Genomic DNA, 19286 nt, shown 5'->3' with positions numbered 1-19286 from the left:
GGCTTCGCGTATCATTCGCAAAGGTGAGCGCAGTGACCTTCCGTACACCAACTCGGCTGGGCTAAATCCAGTGGATTCGTGCGGCACTGACCGCAAAGCGAAAGTGCTGCAGGCAGGCAGGCATCCCATTCGCGCTTGTTTTCATAGCACAGTCCGCTCAGGACGCGTTTGAGAACAGAATGTCATCTTTCTACGCTGTTGCTTTGCGGATGGTGGATCGAGCTGTGCACTACCTTAATGCCGCATCGCTCGAGAAAGGAGGTGGTGAGGACACTTGTGAAAACGCTACCCTGATCACTTTGGACCTCGGAAGGGAATCCAACTCGTGCAAACACAGACAGCAGCGAATCCACTACACTCTCGGACGTCACCTCGCGCAGCGGAATAGCCTCTGGAAACTTTTTGGCTGGGCATAACATAGTGAGGATATAACGGTACCCTGACTCTGTCACAGGAAGTGGCCCAACTAAATCTATTACTAACCGGTGAAACGGCTCGGTAATGATTGGTGCTAACGCCATCGGAGCTTTCCACTTATCTTGCGCCATTCCAACCCGATGGCACGGATCGCATGACCGTACAAAATTTTCCGTGTCCTTAAAGGACCCCTGAAACGCCATTTACGGCCGTATTTTGATGTTACATGTGTTTAGAGGTGGTCTTAGTGAGCATCGAGATCACATTCAAAAAGCTTTGCGTGTTAGCTGTAATTTACAAATAATTTTGGAAAATTGCCGCTCGCAGCCGATTTGGGCGACTCACCACCGTGCGTTTTCAGCCGCCCAGCCCATGCGACGTCATTGGGGTTAGCGTTATCATTGGCCATGGCCATATGACGTCACGTGTAATTTTTGCAATTATAGATTTTAAAATTAGCACTATTCTTCCTGAAAGTAGTATTTTATTCGTTAGTTATTATTGTACATTAAAGAAAGGTAAGAATTCTGCGCGCATCTTATACAAGCGGAACACTTCCGGCCGAGAGAGATCCGTCTGCTCGCAAAAGCACGTGTTGCCCGGTTGTCAGTCTTGAAATCTCGCGATCCCAACTGCTGCTGCTTTTTTTCTGGTCTGCAGTGGACCACCACTGCTATGTAGTTGGCTGTAAAGCCGAGGACAGGAAAGATGTTATAATACGACATCGTGTCCCTACAAAGCAAGGTGTCACGCGGGAAAGCTGGCTCCAACGCGTCGGGCTGTCATCGTCGGACAAGCGCCAGGAGCTCAGAGTTTGTGGCCGCCACTTTTCCCGTGACGCATACCAGTATAATCCGTTTGGCGCAGCAAACCCTCCTCAACGTGAGACGTCAACGCCTCAAATCCAACGCTTCGCCGACGCAGTTTCTCCCTGGAATGGTAAGTTTTCTGGGTTGCGAGTTATTGTGGAAACACGCGTAGCATGGCTCGGAGTCTCGCATGGAAGTGCATGAAGCCTAGCGCAAGTTTTGCAGGCGCAGATTCCTTGCGCGCAAACCGCTCTTGCGAGAGGACCACAACAAGTTAAGGCGCTGAAAATGTATGAAAGGGAGCTCTCGCCCTGCGGCGCGCGGATAAGGAAAAAAAAAAAAGATAAGGCGACCTGCGCACATGAAACCATGAATTACCATACACTAACGCGTACGCGATCACAACAATCGCAGTATAATTTGCCTGGGCAGTGGGTTAGGGTGGTCGACTTCTGTGCCCAAGGCACAGCGGCCGCTCTTCAACGGAAGCGCAAGCAATGTGCCCTCGTACCGGTGCGGACAAAAGTAAACGGAGCACGCTTTTTCTTCATTTTTCCCTCGGTGCATATTTGAAACTGGTAGTCGTGGTATGCGTGGACCGGTAGTAGACGCAAGTGGCCTTTCACGGACAAATATTTCCTGATCTCCAGTGAGGAAGGCGTTATTTTAATTTGACTGAAAAAGCCTAGCTGCTCCGTTTACGTACGTCCGCACCTGTGCGATGTCACTCAGTGCTGTGCGGCGCCTCGTCTGAGTCGAATTTGGGGCGTTGAACCCCATAAACAAAGCCTGACTTGTAATAAAAAAATACCAGCACACTAATAACAATGCAGACCAACTGCACCCCCCCCCACCCCCCATCCACCTAAAGATATGCTTATTTTACAGTGCGTTTAGTCTACTCTTGATCTTTGCCTTTTAACACCTGTGTATGCATGTCTTTCTCATTCATGAAGCGGAAAATTGAAGGGGAAATTGGCTCGTTATGATACAATTAATGAAAGGAGCCAACAGTCGAGTCCAAGGTAAATGTAGTTTTTTAAAATACTTTTGTGGTTGATATTGATCAGAATTAGTCATGTAACGATTTTAGGCAGAAAGATAATTAAATACCAAGTGGAAGGAAAAATAACGTGGTATATAGATAAAAAAAAAAGGTATCCCCTATGACCTTGCACTTGCAGACTGTTGTCTCCTTTCATTCTCATTCATGTGCAGAATAATAAAAGTGCCATTAACACAATGTTGATTACGCACAAATTTTCTTTCTTTTCCTAGCATGGCAAACCATCATCGCCAGGAAGCCCGAAAGACCTCAGCACTACACAGGTTTCCTCTGGACAGGTTAGTACTGTTATCATGGTATTAATAACAATGTATATATACTTTTATATTTATATTTATGTATATTTAGGCCACATTTATAACTTTGGAATATGTTGCACACATATATGATGGCTCTATTGCTAGAAGCTATATAAACTAGCACAACTGTTGCTATGTCATTATGCTTTCATGCAGTTAGTTACATGTTCAACCATTGCTTCAGGCACCTACCGGAGGTGATCCAAATACCACAGCTCTTCCTGTAGAGGTGAGAATATTTTGGATAGTTCATTTTGTCCAGTGGATGATGCAAGTCTTTTGACATACGTACATTCCTAATTTTCAACTGTACTGAACAGCTTTGTATTATATTGCATATGATGGCTCTAATGCCCGAGTAAGTAAGCTATGCAAATTAGTGCAAATGTTATGTCTGCTTCCATGCACAAGCTCGATCATCGCTTGAGGCACCTTCTGGAAGCAATTAAAATCTAGCTCTTCCTGTATAGATGAGATTATTTTGGAGTTCAAATAGTTAATTTTGTTTAGTGGATGATGCAAGGCTTTGGTGTGCACTGGCGCACCAAGAAAAGAAACTCGGAGCACATATATTAACTGGATTAACATGGGAGACCCGACGTTCAAAAATAATGAGCTGCTGGATTGGTTCATGGAACAGTGTATTAGTCGACTGTCCTGCACTGTTTCTTTTGTTCGTGCTGCTAACATGCCTCCAAATTTTTCAGGGCTCTTGAAACTCCACAAACTACAGCTTGTCTGTGCAAATTTTTTAGTCATATCAGTTCTCCACTTTCAGAATATTTGTGTATGTGTAGCAAGTTGACAATGTTTGCATTTTGTTACGGGCAGTTCACTCTATACAGCACCTGAAAATGAAAGCATGAAAAATTTCAAATCTGCAACCATCATTATAATTATGAATATCTGTCTGCAGGAAGCATCACCAGCGGGGCCTTCAACTACTCACACGCATACTGTGGCAACACAATGTGGGAGTGCCATTCTGTTGGTAAGTCATTATTGATAAAGATGTTGTAGTGTTGTGAAAATGTATTAAAGAGCTATATGATTGATTACATTAAACGTAGCTGGGGTGCTTGCGAATAATTTTAAATATATGAAATTTTTCCAGGCACACAGGTGTCTATTGGACTTATATCTCTAGTCAGCACCAAGGTTCAAACAGAGAAGCCTGCCACCAGAGAAGTCGGTTTCAGGCTGCTATCACTGGCTAGTTACTGCTATCACTGGCCGCTCGTTAGAACAGAACTTCTTTCATCCACTTTTTTGCATTTGCTGGCTATGGCAGGCAAGAAAATTTGTCATTTAAGCACTGTTCATTAGGCAAAAAAAAAAAGAAAACTTGACGAAATACGTCACCTATGTGTCACATATTCACTCATTCAAACCTGCAAATATACCCTCCCTGTGACACAGTCCATTCGAATGATAGCGTTCATAACTCTCATGCATGGCTTGACATGATTAAGGATGGGGTAATACTCACAATGGGTCAACAAATATTGCCTTGATGAGTCTATAAAGACCATGCCTCATACATACCTTGCACACCACTAATCTCGGACGTGGTGTTAGGATATTCACAGTTGCGTCAGGTAGCAAAAGGGCAATTTTTCCTTACATAATATGGTCATGCTGTGCCTGCCTAGTGTACATTAGTGCTGTCTTTAGAGCTACTACGGAGCCATCACATGCACTTTGAAGTTTAATTTTGCACAAATATTTGAACAAGTCACTAAGATGCTCAAGGATATTTGATTCTGTTGTGAAAAAAATATACGTTGCGTAGCCCTAAAGTGTACCTAATTTGCCATGGCATTTTTCTGTTCCCTGTTGATAGAATGAAAAAAAAAATGCATACCTACTACAAACTTTGACAGCAGCTTTATTTAGCACATTTTACAGCCAAGACATTCCGAGATGAACATCCACGGCTGCTACGTATTAGTTCATAATATTAACAATCACATGGCACCAATCGCTGACATCACTGCACTTCTTTTTCAGCGACCATCAGGATGAAACGGCCCAGTCAGCGACTGAGGAACCCCTCTACAAAGAGCGAAAATTCCTTGTGTTCGAAGGTTGCCTGCGGCAGCTTCTTGAGACCTGAACAATGTGCGGGCAAACAAGAACCCTTTACTTTAGCATAGCGGGAAGCCTTGCGACTGTGAAGGGGACATGCTCACTGCAGCATTCTTTCCTCTGGAAAAGCCAACCACTGGTTGAAGGAAAGGCAGCAAGAAATGTCTTCCTGGCTGCAGGCATCTTGTTCTCTGGCTGCGGTATAGCTTCAGTTCTTCGGTTCCTGCAATCCATTGGGGTGCAAGGCATCACAGAGAGGACCTACTACAACTACCAACGGGCATACTTGCTACCTGCCAGAAATGAGGTTTGACAATAAGGATATCTCTCATACAACATTCAAGTCAAAGTATATGTCATTAACTCGATAATTAGATGTCGCATCATTTCATGACAACTTGAAGCTACAATGCAACATATAAAACATATAAAATGCAGCATATATGCAACAGCGGAGGCATTGCAGTGCAATGCACCTGCTACTGCACATCTCTGTTGCCTTTGGCTACATGTTTAATAGACCAGCTGCATGCTCTAGTACTGAAGGCATAATTTTTGCAATATTTTTTTTAGTAAATGTGCTGTGAGAAAAGTGAAAAGCAATGCAGCATTTGAAACCTGCCCCCCTCATCCTAATATGCATTAAGGTAGGTCACCACCTTGGAAAAGGCATTTTTTTGTAAAAATAACGTTTTTTCTTTTTTAGATTTAGGGAGTCCCCAAACGTTCAAGAAGGTTTTGCAGCAAGGATCATGTTCGTATCTTATTTAGTTCAAAAGTTATAGCTAACTTTCCAACAGATGATGAACATTTCCGAAACCGAAACTGATGTGGTTTGGTAACAGAAACTGGTAACTCAACGATAATATACGGCACATATTGAAACTTTTCTGTTATGTTTTAGTCTCATATGTAAGAATTTTAAAGGCAATTTGTAAGGCTTTGTATTTTTTTTTAAATATTTATTTAAATTTCCGCAAGGGGGGTGCATGACGCTACTAAAGTCTCTGTTTTTAATCGTGTTTTTCACAAAACTTGATTTTTTGCACTTTCTTGTTGTGCAAACAGTTGTAACTTTGAACTGAATGAACATTTTTCAATGAAACTTTGCACGCTCGTTTCTCTATTACTAACCTGTGCAATAAACTAGGATGAATGACATCGAATGGTAAGTTTTGATGTAATCATGTTTTATGCCAAGGAATGCAAACAAAAATGACGCATTTGTTTGTTTTCTTTGGCATTTTTTGTATAACATGATTCCCAATTATCGGATGGCAAAGATCCTAGTTAGTTGCACAGCCTGGTTATTTGGCTAACTCTGTGCCAAAAAGTTTAGAATTTCTGCACTCCATTGGCTAGTTATGAATGTTTGCGTAACAGCCATGTTTGGACCATTTTTTGTCAATAACAAATTCTAGCATCATTTTTTAAACTCTTTTTTTCCTTTTGAATATCATACAAAACGATGCTTTATAAGGTTAGTGTGAAATGAAAATTTAAAGGTCAAAATTTAAAAAAAAATTCAAAAAGGTGGTGACATACCTTAAGGCAACCACATGACTGCAAGTTTGTAGCCTCTAAATTGAACATCTCCTTCTTTGCAGCTTTTTCAGCAAAGGCAAGCAGAACTTGCTAGTTAGCTTGTAGGGACAACAACAGACCTGGCAGGGGATGATCGCTGTGACTCGCTAGGCTACAGCGCAAAGTACATGACTTGCAGTGTACTAGCTGTGCAGAATGGAGCCATTTTGCACACTGCACAAGTTCAAGTCGGTGAGGTAATGCGACTCATCCTTTCCGACAACTGAGGTTCCTCCTAACATCACATCCTATCTTACGGCATTTCAACCCTTCTGCTCCAACTTCAGTGCACACGGACGCAAGTGGCATAGGCCTCAGTGCTGTCCTCGTTTAGCGCTATGACGACTGTGAACATGTGATTGCTTACGCCAGTCGGACTCTAAGCAAGACTGAGCACAACTACACCATCACCGAGCAGGAATGTCTCGCGGTTGTTTTCACCATGCAGCGGTTTCGCTGCTACCTGTACGGAGAGCCTTTCGTAGTAGTAACCGATCACCATTCCCTATGCTGGCTACTCAATCTCTGTGATCCGTCTAGTCGCCTAGCCCGCAGGGCACTTCGCTTGCATGAATACGACTACAGCATTTCATACAAAAGTGGCCGACGGCACGCAGATGGAGACTGCTTCTCCTGGTTGCCACCTGCCACGACGGAATGCGACGCGGACAACTTTGATCATTACGTCACTGCTTTATCTCAGAGATTTCCAAATACTCATACCTTTTGAACCGAGGAACACACCGATCAGCATCTGGAGTCATTCTTAGCTGCTGCTCAAGACCCAACCTCGAACAGCCAGTTTTGCCTATGCCTATGTGATGGCCTGCTATACAAAAAAGTTTACTCTCGTGGCTGCTTGCTCCAGGAAAGTGTCTTGTTTTTTTCACCGAGCCCACGACCAACTTGTCGTCCCCACTACCTGTACGGCCGCCGCTGCCGACCAACTCTGCGATTACGATACCCCATTAGATAAGAAGGCTGTGAGAATCCGTTTTGCTACAGACTGTCGGTTAATTGAATATTCTTTTTGCCTTTGTTTAAACCTTGACCTGGCTTAGTATTTTACGCTGTGTTTTTGTGTAACTCTCGCCCTTACTTACTATCTCTGGAATACTTGCTTTGTTATTTTATAGTCTTCTTTATCGCAGCGTTTGTTCATTGCCGGCTTTTTCTCTTGTCATTTATTGAGTCGTTTTTTATAACTATCGTGTCCTGGTGTTTTATTAATTTTTTATGCAGTGTAATTTGGACTACTACCTATATATGTTCCCATTGTGTGTTAAAAAAGTGACGCATAAATTTATTCCTTGATCACACACCAACACATGCACTTCACTGGTTGACCGGCCTAACTTTTAACTGTGTTCTCAAACCTCATAGAGGGACGACGGGTAACCGTAAAGGGGATCCCGCGCCTCTGTTAATCGTTAAGGCGAGGTTTGTGACAATATAGAACAGACCAAAACTGCAGGAAAGGTATTACATATGCTAAAAAATTACAAAAATTACAAAAAGGTCAATGAGCTGCAAGGATTCATGGAATCTGCCAACTTTGAGAAAAATTTGTGGCACAACCTGCATACTCTAGTGCAGTGAAAAGAACTGCTCCCTCCCCCCCCCCCCTCCGAAAGAAATTGCACGAGTACATTCAATTCTGCTTAGGTGCAGTAATGTGAAAGCACTGCGAATTATGTCACACTGCTTAAATTGGTCCGACATTACGCTAGCAAACCTCGGCCGCACTCGTCCAGATGGTGTACGTGTATGCCATATTTACCCAGGTTAAATGAAGGAGTGGTGCAGATGGTACTTCATGAAGATCACAATGTTTGCCGCACAGCTGAACAGTATGTTGTAGTTTGAACTTGATGAAGAGAATGATGCTTACTGCACAGCATGAGAGTGTGTTGCAAAGTGCATTGCTCGTAACGTAGACGGGGAATACCTCAGCCCAGATAACCAAAGCAGAAGCCAGTGGAGGCCGCTTGGAACCGTCAAAGCCGACAGCCCACCATCACACACCCACGTAACTGGTCGGAATGCTCTGCCCCAAGGCAGGTGACCTCTTCCCCTTGGATAAGTGCTCCCTTCTTCTCTCCTTGCAAATTTCATCGTGGTCTTTTTCTGCAAAGCTGTAAATTCTTCAGTTCTGTTCCTTCTATCTGGTGCTCTGTTCTATACTGCCTTTCGTTTTCCTTTGACTATCCTGCACAGATGAATGAAATGTAAACACCAACACTGGAAAAAGCGACCATGAAAAGAAGCCACAGAAGAGGAGATATGCGGATAGAAAAGCGACAGTAAAAACTAGAAACATATTCACAGATCTCAAGGAAGCAAGATCACAAGCCAAGCTGTCGACAAAGTTCAGGCCCCAGAAATTGCAAGAGAAAAAGTTAAAAACATCCTTATCAACAGTGCCAAATGAATTAATTATGAAAGAAGCTCCTCGCTCTATAAAATGCCAGAGGGATAAATATTAGAACAGGCAATGACAAGGTCTCCCAGCCCAACTAAGTGATTCCTGCGGTACAGGCCACAAAATGAGAAGCAGTGGCTACCTTAGCTGGCAGAATTTGTGTACATATATTCACTGTGAAAGGAGAGCGATGTAATCCACAGTTAGATACAGCTGATAATCAAGAAATAGGGGATTATGTCCAGGCGTTAAAACTACAACACACTCTCGCACTGTACAGTAAACATAGCCTCCATCAATTTCTAATTGCAAGACATTTTCGTGCGCTACAATGATCATCGTCTTAATGTTTCATCTACTCCTTCTCCTTCATTAAACGTACGGAAATACACCATGCACATACGCCACCTCACTATAGACGGAGGTTGCAACCGTGCCAGACAGCCTGCCGAGACCATTGAACAAAGAGAAGCCAGACTAGCCCATTGCCAAAAAGCTGAGCAAGAGTGCAAGCGAGCCAAGATCGAAGTGGCAGCAACAACTGTGACTGCGGCCAATGGCTAACGCTCATGAAATTTGGTTCAAGGACGGTTCAACTTGCGCAACGTTTTGAAAATATGCAGTGCTGCCCCTACACTTTGGCAAACAGACCTGAAAGGGACCAGCTATTACTGCAGCTTGGAGATAAGAAATGTAACACTCTGCAAGCGTATTAGACTGTAAATAAATTCAAATTAATAATTCAGATCAGCAAATGCAGGAACAAGAGTTGTGGTTTGATCTGTGCTTCACCTGTATTACTCCACTGCTGGAATGAATGTATTCTGCGATCTGTTGTCATGTATTCACGGCTAGGAGTATCAATAAACAAACCTTCAAGCACTCATTTCATTGTGTCAGTATTGAGCACTCACACACTCGGTATCAATCAAAACACAGAATGCTTGTGCTTCGCACAAGCATTCTGTGTTTCGATTTTAAATTTTTTTTTCTATAAAATTCCATTCCAAATAAATGAATGTTTATGGTAGATGCTTGGAACCATGTGCTCAAGCAGACTTGGCGATGCTCAGCATTGTCCTCCATTCTGGATTGTTTTTGGGTGTGTATCTTTTTTTTTACTAGGATTTGAATTTTCTTCCCAGGCTTTATTTTTCACGAACTAACAGTTCTACACCTTTCTTGCTTAGATATCTACAAGTTCTGGCACTTTAGAGGAATGAGATGTCTGTTCTTAAACAGTGCCACAAAACAGGCACTTGACGCAGTGCATAACTTGGCGTTCATAAAATAGCATTCTCTATTTTTCCACCTTAAAAATAAACGCACTTCCATGCACCACTCGAAGCAGTGCGCCTGGCACACGTGATAAAGTTTAGAATACAGCATGCAGTGAAGCGACAATCACCTGAGATTAAAGGGGAGGGTGCCTGAATCCCACGTAGCTCGCCGACGGAAATTCACGCCGAACCCGGCAAACGACGTAGGCTGGCAGGACCACCCTGTTGCCTTCGCCCAGCCTGCCCCAAATCCACTTGGTAAACAAGCGGTAGGCTATGAAGCGGTGCTGCCTGAAAATACCACGCTTTACAGTAAACGGATCATACACACAAAAAAAAAATAATAATAATAATGCGAATCTGTCACCTGACGCTTCCGCACTACCTACTTGTTTACATCTCCGTCTCCATCGATGTTCGCTCCCTCCTCCTCTAGTGCAATGTGCACAGCCCGAAAGACTTCGGGCGTTAGGCACACGCTTTGGAACGCTGGGTGGATCGTAATGCAGCCGCCGTCCTGCTGGCACACCACCAGCACCTCCGGCATGCTGCGGCAGCACACAGCAGGTGTGGGCATGCTTACGCAGCGGCCGCAGCGGCACCTGCGCATAAGTAAAATGTGAAAAGGCCGCGAAGCAAACACGAAACGGCATTTCGTGAAATAAGAAAGTTGTAATAACTTATGTGCAGTGGCGCGTGCGCCACGGAACGCACCATGGTAGGCCGTCGTCTCCGTTGCCAGCGGGTGGTTCAGAGGGGCCAGTCGATGGCGTGCTGCTGTCGTCGCTGTCTAGCGGATCACGAAACGGAGTATAATCATATGGATCAAAGTCCAGCTCGGCAGCGGCTTCACGCAGCCTCGCTTCGAGCTCGGGATCCATGCGATCCATGGCGGCCGACACGCGAACCGCCGCAAACACGAAGGGGAAGAAATCGGAGCACTACCGGAAGTAAACAAACCGAGAGTCGGTGGCGTCGCTCCGTGACGCATTATGGGCGGGGCGTCGGCCCGGAAATTTTCTTTTTTTTTTGGCCGGCGCATCGGCGTGTATGAGTTGAGGGCTACAGTGACGGGAGAGGAGGAGCGTCATTTTCAATATGGAATATCTGCGCTATTAAAGATGTTAGCCTAAAATTTTTTTGCGCTTTGTTGACTAGTGAAGGCACGCCGACCGCTCGTGCACATTTCTTAAGCACGGCTTCAAGCTTTTCATGGGCCCTTTAAAACACCCAGGCCAATAGTATTCTTGCAGCAGCCTCTGCTTTGGTTTCCGATATTTGCCAAGTATGGCTTGCTTAGTGGCCTGGTTAGAGCAATGTGATTCGAGTGACGACCTAAACAATGAAGATTATGTCTACTCCCCTTTATCCCCATCCATGGCCATGAGCCTTCCCATTCAATAAAGGACATTCAATCAATCAATCCTTATTCCAAGGTGACATGACCACAAGCTCCCATGGGAAAGTCGCAGTAAGTCTTCGCGGTACTTTTGGGGAACGACTGATTGGTGCCGCTCTACTCCGCGCTTATCCTTGAATAAGCGATACAGCACTCCCTTTCTCATCTCGAAAGAAATATTCTTTGCTGTCTTAGTGGCGCGGTGGCGCTCCCTTATCTCCTGTATCTTGGGATCATTGGCTTGCTCCATAGCTAAGTCCTCTCGGGTTCCACTTAGAAGTCTCGTGAGATTACTAGACACTGGCCGCAAGAGGTTACTCTCAAGAACGTCCTCATTCCGCGTCTCATCAAGCTCACTTTCAAGTTGACTTATCTGAGATGCCTTGCTCTCAAAGTTTTATGACCCGTTATCTCCCGCATCGACCACTGTTTTAATTGCCGTTTCCTCCGCTGTGGAATTTTCTGGAATGAGCAGTGTAACTAGTTCTCGCACCTTTGAACGTGTTAAGGCTTGCACAACTCTGTCTCCGAAAAGGATGCCCCTCTTTCGCAGCAGCATGTCCGATTTGTTGGAAAACAAATACGGATAGCACTTAGGAAGCTTTCCTGAAACAGCAGCCTCGGTTGTTAGCTCGCCGAAAGGGCCCTCGATGACCACGTTCGCGATTGGCAAGCAAACACTCTTCTCCTCCACTACCTGGCGGATTCATGCACACTGTCCTGTATAGTCGGAAGGCGACACATGCGCCGGATGGACAACATCCATTGTTGCGGCCGAATCGCGCAGTACCTTGCAAGGCTTCCCGTTGACTACTAGGTCATGCATGTAGGGTTCCAAAAGCTTCATGTTTTCATCGTAGTCACAGACATACGAGAAAGCAATCTTTTCTTTCCGGCAGTTGACGGCAATGTGACCCTGCTCATTACGCCTAAGGAATGTGAGCGGCTTCCTAGCCTCAAGCTTGTTCTTTGTGTTCTGCACGTTGGTTACTTCCCCACTTTTCTCACTGCCGTCCTTTCAATGGAGTTTGCCTGAAGAAGCCTTCCTTCCCTTGTTTGAAACTCTAGCAAAGTGCCTTTCCTGACGGTTATGCACGCTCAACGTGGGATTGTGGGGCCTATCCACTGCTGGGTTGCTGAATTGTCGGCGCGAAGCGTACTCCTCAATGAGTTCGGCAGCTTCAGTTGCCGACTTAATGCCGCCTCGGTCCTGTAACCAATTTCTTTCTTTTTCTGGGAGGCTGTTATAAAACTGCTCTAAAAACATTCGCTCGAATACAGCGTCCCTATCACTGTAGGAATCAGTGCTCTTTAGCCACTCGCTCAAATTGACTCTTAAATTGTACAGGAAATCAGGGTAACGCTCGTCCCTGGACTTAGTAGCGTTCCGAAAACGTTGTCAAACGCCTCGGCGCTGGCCTATACTTTCTCAGAAGGCAAGCCTTGACCTTCTCGTAGTAAAAATGGCGAGAATTGGGCCTAGTCGGTGTTTGTCTTTTCTGTCGTTCAATGTCTTCTTGTAGTTGTCCGCGTCCTCCTTGCTTAGCCGCGCGACAACCTCCGCTGCCTCGCAGGGCAGAACCTTCAATAATCTCTGAGACCAAGTGCCTCGCTGGAAGGACAGTTTTTCGCAGGTTCGCTCAAAATTAGCCAGATACAGACCGATATCCCCTGATATCACATATGGCTGCATGCACTTTGACATCTTGAAATCTGCCCCCTTGTTGAGAAGGGGTACCGCTAGCTGGGGACAATTGCCCGACCTCTTGCTCAACCCTACGTCTAATTTCCGGAGCTCAATTTCTTGCTCCAGCCTTTTTGGTTCTCTCTCAATTTCACGCTCCCGCCTCTTTTCCTCTTTTTCCCGCTCTTTCTTTTTTTGTCCGATGAGGTTCCATGCTTCACTGAGCTCCTCATCATCGCTTCCCAAATCAGTGATTGCCTTTAAAATAAAGGGTTTTTGTGCCAAACCACTTCTATCAATTCCAAATTCCTCACACAATAGCAACAGCTCCGGTTTCTGCAGCTTTTGTAGGTTCATGATCGCTCCGAGTGTCGGCTACTTCCAAAACAACTGTGCGAACTACCAAACCTAAAGGCGTTTCAACACTCTTTACCAGTTCTAAAATCTATCCCTGTTCTAGAACGTGGTCCACATCAGAAGAAAAGCCAAGCACTCACCCACACATGCGATCGATGTTCCGAGCTGCTCTCTTGTTGGACGATTGTTGCTCCTGCTTGTTGCTTGAGATGCCACCTCCGATCCCCAGATGTTGTGGCTTGTAGCTTCAGATGCCACCTCCGACCACCAGATGTTGTGGCTTGTAGATTCTGATCCACCTCCAATCACCAGAAGTTGTGGCTTGTAGATTCAGATCCCACTGCTGGCACCAGTTGTCGTGACGCTGGGACTAAGTCGACCCGGCCTTCACTCGGTAGCGTGCGGAGACTCCGGGTTGATGAAGGATTAAATCTTCGAAGTTTTTAAAAATATACAAGCGGCCTAATGGCACTTTGAGAAAACTTATTTACATAAAAGAAAGGGTATATCAGCAAAATGGCAAGCGTTAAGAGTTCATAGCGAGAAGCGTCTGGATGAGCCGTTTACCCTGGGCTCAGAGCGTCATTTCGTGCTCTGCAACGTCCTTAAGTCCCCCTATGTCCAGCCCCTATCTGAAGATGCTTACCAATCAGTTCCAGGGCACAACCCTTAGTTATCGGAAACCAATCGACCACATCACTGCACTGATGGTCTGATGCATTGACTGGTCCAGTATTGTTTCTGTCGGGCGTGGTCACTTGTTGACGGGTAGAGCTTGGGAACGGCGAGGAGGTAAATTTTGATTCTTCTGCAAAGATTTGCTAGGTTGGTTCCGGCAAGCGGATTTCCTTCTCAGAAACCCAAGTGTACGTGCGCGCCACGAATACTGCTCCCAGCATTGTCCCTTTATGGCAATTGCAACTCTATCCTGCATTCCCGGGAAATCAGAGCTCTAATGGCCGTAATCCTCATGCTCTTTTCTTCTCCTGTACGTCAGCGGACGTGTCACTCTGATTGTCTCCTTTGGACAATAGAAATTCCTCACTTGACAATAGCGCCTCTCGACGGGAAGGGTGAACAGTTGAACAGAAGCACTTCCGGCTATTTCTAACAGGGCGACGTTTCTTTGTATTTTTCTGGACGTTCCCTTAAAAGGGCCAAATTGGCAGTTGCAGGGTCACGACAAAGCAAAGCATGCTCTCAAAACGATTCATGGGAACAGGCTCACTTAGAGCCCTTGCACCAAGAGCACATATCAATACCATGCCCACAGGCGCACAATGGTGCGCGCAAGCGCGGACCATGCACGGTGACAACACACATTATAAAGCTGCATGACATTATTGACGACCAGGTATAAATATAAAACATCGCTTTAAGAAGCCACGCACAGCCTTCAATTGGCCTAGTAATGTTTGTCCCTATCCATGCCCAAGACAAATGTTGATCATAGCCCGGTGGTTGACATAGAGTTTAGTAGTGTACAGCTATAAACTCAAGTTTTGTTGCCCACGTCATGCAACTACGCTCGCGCATTTAGGGTATTCCGCATACGATACGAAATCTGATGATCGGCAGATCTCTGAGCGCTCGCATCAAGTTCACATAACAGCCACCATGCCCAATACATTCACGGTATCTGTACAAGGGTCTCCTCTTTAGTTCCTCCTGCTTTGAATAGTTTGCCGCGCAGTTTGTTATGTCAACATACTTTATATGTACAAGTTTTGCCACACAGATATACAGTCACCATTAAATCCCCGCCACTAGCATTTGCATACGATTCAGGCTTTAACTATTCTTTCGTGTAGTTGAAAACGGTTTAGACGTGTTTGTGCACATTTCGCTCCAAACTGTGACATTTCGTTCCAACGTGTTACATCTTCTCCTTCTTTTAGCCACGCCAAAAATGTACACTTGATTTCAGTGAAACAGAAATATACCTATTTGACACTGTGTGTAAAAAGCTTAAACTTCCTGCCATCTAGTATTGTATTGCTTGAGGTTCGGCACCTTTTTAAGAAGCCCATCTACCACGCCTATGATTCGAGTTCCACGGCCTTTAATAACTTCCTGATATCATTGAAAAGAATCTTTCCTTTCTTTTGCTCTCTCCGCATGGTTTCCGAAGTGTATGGCACGAAATCTGACCCTACCTTCCTAACATCTCATTCTTTTTTAATTGCATCTCCCGTCTAATATTATGTAATATCTTTCATCTTCAATTCGTAATTTTTCTCTTTAGTGTAATGTGGTTTGAAAATTACCGCTTATGATACTATTGACTTCTAAATGTACCATGCCTATTATTCCAGCCCAAGTTATGATGCATTTCTCCACTTTGCAAGCATGTATTTTGCTCAGTGTTTGTAGTGGTTCCCAGCATTTTGTTCTTGTATAATATGTGCCCGGCTTCCTAGCTTTCTCCTATTCGAACATTTATTTTGCCTATGTTGTTTAACAGCCTGAAACGGCCTTCCTTATTGAGAAAGCTTAACGCTGTGTTTATGGCGCAGCTTGAAGATTTTCGCATTACTTTATGTTATGCCCAGAAGGGCCCTTGATGTACCCAAAATAAATATAAAATAAACCACTTATACTCTGAATAGGTTCAATTCAGTTGAGTTCAGTCGCTCAGTCGTGTCCGACTCTTCGTGACTCTATATGGAGCATATCACGCCACGCTTTCCGGTCTCTCACTATCTTCCTAACATCACATAACTTCATTTGCAGTGCCTCGAGGATGCATCTAACCATCGCGTTCGCTGCCTACCCCTTCTCCGGCGACCCTAAACGTTTCCCAACATCAAATCTTTCTCCAGCGACTCCTGTCTTCTCATCAGATGACCAAATTAGCTGAGCTTTAACTTTAAAGATTTGGCCCTCCAATGAGCAGTCAGGGTTTATGGTCGACAATATCGACTGATTTGATCTTCTGGCAGTCCAAGGAACTCTCAAGTGTCTTTGCCAGTACCACAATTCAAACCGCGTCAATTCTTCGGCGGTGAGCCTTTTAGTTGGTTAACTGCGCGCAACTGAGGACAGTCACAAATTCTAGCGCTGTACGATTTTCAACGAAAGGCTAGTAAAGGATGTTAATTATATTGATGAAAAAGCATTACTGGGAAATTAATGGCAATTAAAGGAAGGGATCGGGGTGGGGGGGGGGGGGGGGGGGTCACCGGAGGCAGCCCTAGCAGCGAATGACTGATGCAGCTGCCGCCGCTAGGGAGTCAAGACAACGTGACTGCGTTGTTATGGCTGTAGGAAGAAGGAAAACAAATGCACGAGCCTGCTACTGGCTCTGTAGCTGAGCCACCTCCACTGCCTCGTGCTGACAGAAGAGAAATTGGGGAAGAAAGATAACACCGTCGTCGCCATGCAGAAAGAAGAGGAGGGAGTCCCCCCTCTTCCTGCGTGGCGGCGAGGGTGCTCTCCGGTTGCCGAAACGCCGGCTCGCTGTCAGCAGATTACAGTGCGTGCATTCCGTTCTCACTCGCTTCACTCGCTGTCGCTGCTATCTGTTCGTCGCGCAACGTTCCTATGAGCCCACGTGCTGCTTCCCGCAACCTTCCGATAACTCCAATTGCTCTCTTCTTTTCTCCGACCACAAAGCTTCTTTCATGACAGCCAAGAACTGTTAGTGGAGTGTTTCTTGAAGGAATACGTGCGAAAAATTAAAAAAAAGTCTTTAATTGTACATACGTGTCTTGCTCGAAATCTTTGCCCCAGTCTGTCGAAAAGGTGAAACAGCTGATAAGCTGCGCTCAAATTTCGCATTAGGAAGTAACGTAATCGTGGGCAGCAATTTTTCTCTTACCTTTTTAGTTTCTCTATTTCACCCGGCTAGGGCACATTACTGAGCCCATTCGATACAAAGGGTGCAGCCGCAAATCATCATCAAATCTCGCGTACGCGTGGGCTTCATTACAAGTAAAACTCTCTGTGGCACATCAGCAACGCAAGTCCTTGCTTTCCGCAGGGAACGCAGGTTATGCGTACGTAACGCGCACTACGCAGTCCTAGAAATCTCTATTGCGGGCAGAGAGCGAAATGCTGTCAGTAGTCCAGGAACTACAGTCAGCCTGAAAACCCTGTTCATTTAAATGCGCATTACAGAAAAATTGTCTCCAATTATATTGATTTATTAAAGAGGATTTGTTTCAGGTTATATTTTTATGCGATGCATGGTTCGATGCTGTGTTAAGCAAATTTGATTTGTGTACCCCATAGAGATATGATTCGGTAATTATTGACAATTCTAGAGATTTTGTGTAGATTTAGTTTTCAATCATCCAGTGTGTCATCAGAGATCGATTTCTTAGATATTGGAAAGGATAACGCCAGAGTGAATTACTGTAATAAGGATTTTAATTTGTATTTCATTGATGCCTCTACAAATTGACGCCCTCAGTGTATACATACGGATGTGATTGCTGCAGTAGCTATCTAAAGGTTCCACTGACTGAGGGTCTATATAGGTTAAATGGGATACTGAATTTATGGAGTAAAAAGTGGTGAAAGAATTGTTGATACCAACGGGCAGGTCTAGTCGTTATGGGCCCTGCGATGTCGTCTTACCATCACAATCAAGCATGTGGATTTCTCGTTAATAGAATTTTGCAAGACTACAAATCATCGCTAACAATGTTGGAGAAAAACAGGTGTGATCTTGACATTTCGTCGCCAGTGCTTCGAGCGGAACTGTTGGTCCTTCAGTACATGTAAACTGCAGGCCTATACAGATGATCTTGATAGTGAAGAGGCTTAGGTGTTTTTATTCTCAGGTGTTGTGTGGTTTGCGGGGTTTTACGTCCCAAAGTGATGCATGCTATGAGAGGCGCCGCAGTGGAGGATTCCGGAAATTTCGACCACCTGGGGTTCTGTAACATGCACTAGCATCGCAAGCACACGGGCGCCTTGCTTTCCGTCTCCATCGAAAAGCGGCCTCGAAGCCAAGATTCGATTCCGTATCATTAGGAACTGTAGGCTAGCTCCGTCACCACTGCGTCACCCGACGAGGTCGTTCTCGGGTGCGTCACTTTAGCAAACTACCGGACTCATGACATCAATGGGAGTTGTAGGACAAGGGCTAGTTGACAAGAGCATAAATTGAGGGCCAATGGCTGGTATAAATAAAACAATTATTGCAATGCCTAACAATTTTTATGCACTGAAATCTCAAAACATACTTGCGCGCAAATTCATTGCTTTAGACATCATTTATGCATTCAAAGAAACGAAATAGAAAACACATCAAAACTTAATATACGAAAAACTCGTGTATAGAAAAAAGTCCACCACACTTCCTTGAGTGTGTTCATAGACCGAGACCAGCGGCGACCTGGTGCTTCCTCCCAAATACAGGCGCGATAAAGAAGGACAAGAAAAAAACAATAAAACTCCTCCAGAGTTCTCGAGGGTTATGTGAAAAGTTGCAACCCTAGCCACAGCAAAAGTGTGTGCAAAAGGCCTCCCACGAACAAAACTGTTGCAATGATGTCCTTGTCGCACGAATTAGGGAAACACGCTCCCTTCTGACACAAATTGCATAGCGAGGACCCTCACCATCTTATCTGAATATTACAAATTAGGTTGCAGCCTTCACAATGCTCCTGAGCTATTGCGCACAGTAGGAAAATGACAGCACCGTGTTGATTGGCGGAACTGTTTTCCATGGTAATATGATGACTAGATTACTCTTCTTTGAAGCATGTGACCTATAAAAACTACTGGAAATAGTACAAGCGATCAGAAAAGCTGGTGTCTAACTAAAAACAGAAATGACAAGGGAAATGAAGCTCTAGCGGACTGTATAGTAAAGAAGGGTGTGAGAATCTGTCGAAAATGTTTTGGCGTATAGCAGTCACGGGAGCACATT

The 19286-nt window shown here is 44.8% G+C and overlaps 1 protein-coding gene across 1 annotated transcript in view; it reads right to left on the bottom strand.

Annotated features, from left to right (window-relative positions):
* Nucleotides 1–19286, bottom strand: part of LOC146180543 (neprilysin-1-like) — a 33835-nt gene that overhangs the window by 12506 nt on the left and 2043 nt on the right. The window contains exons 2-3 of the mRNA XM_084577770.1: nucleotides 6344–6375; nucleotides 1202–1223 (exon numbers count right to left, since the gene is read on the bottom strand). Coding sequence (XP_084433896.1) covers nucleotides 1202–1223; nucleotides 6344–6375 — 54 coding nt within the window. The remainder of the gene's footprint in view (nucleotides 1–1201; nucleotides 1224–6343; nucleotides 6376–19286) is intronic.

This window comes from Amblyomma maculatum, chromosome 8 (assembly GCF_055883805.1).
Source record: "Amblyomma maculatum isolate TAMU_Amacu chromosome 8, ASM5588380v1, whole genome shotgun sequence".
Lineage (NCBI taxonomy): Eukaryota > Metazoa > Arthropoda > Arachnida > Ixodida > Ixodidae > Amblyomma > Amblyomma maculatum.
This window is presented reverse-complemented; position numbering and strand designations above follow the sequence as displayed.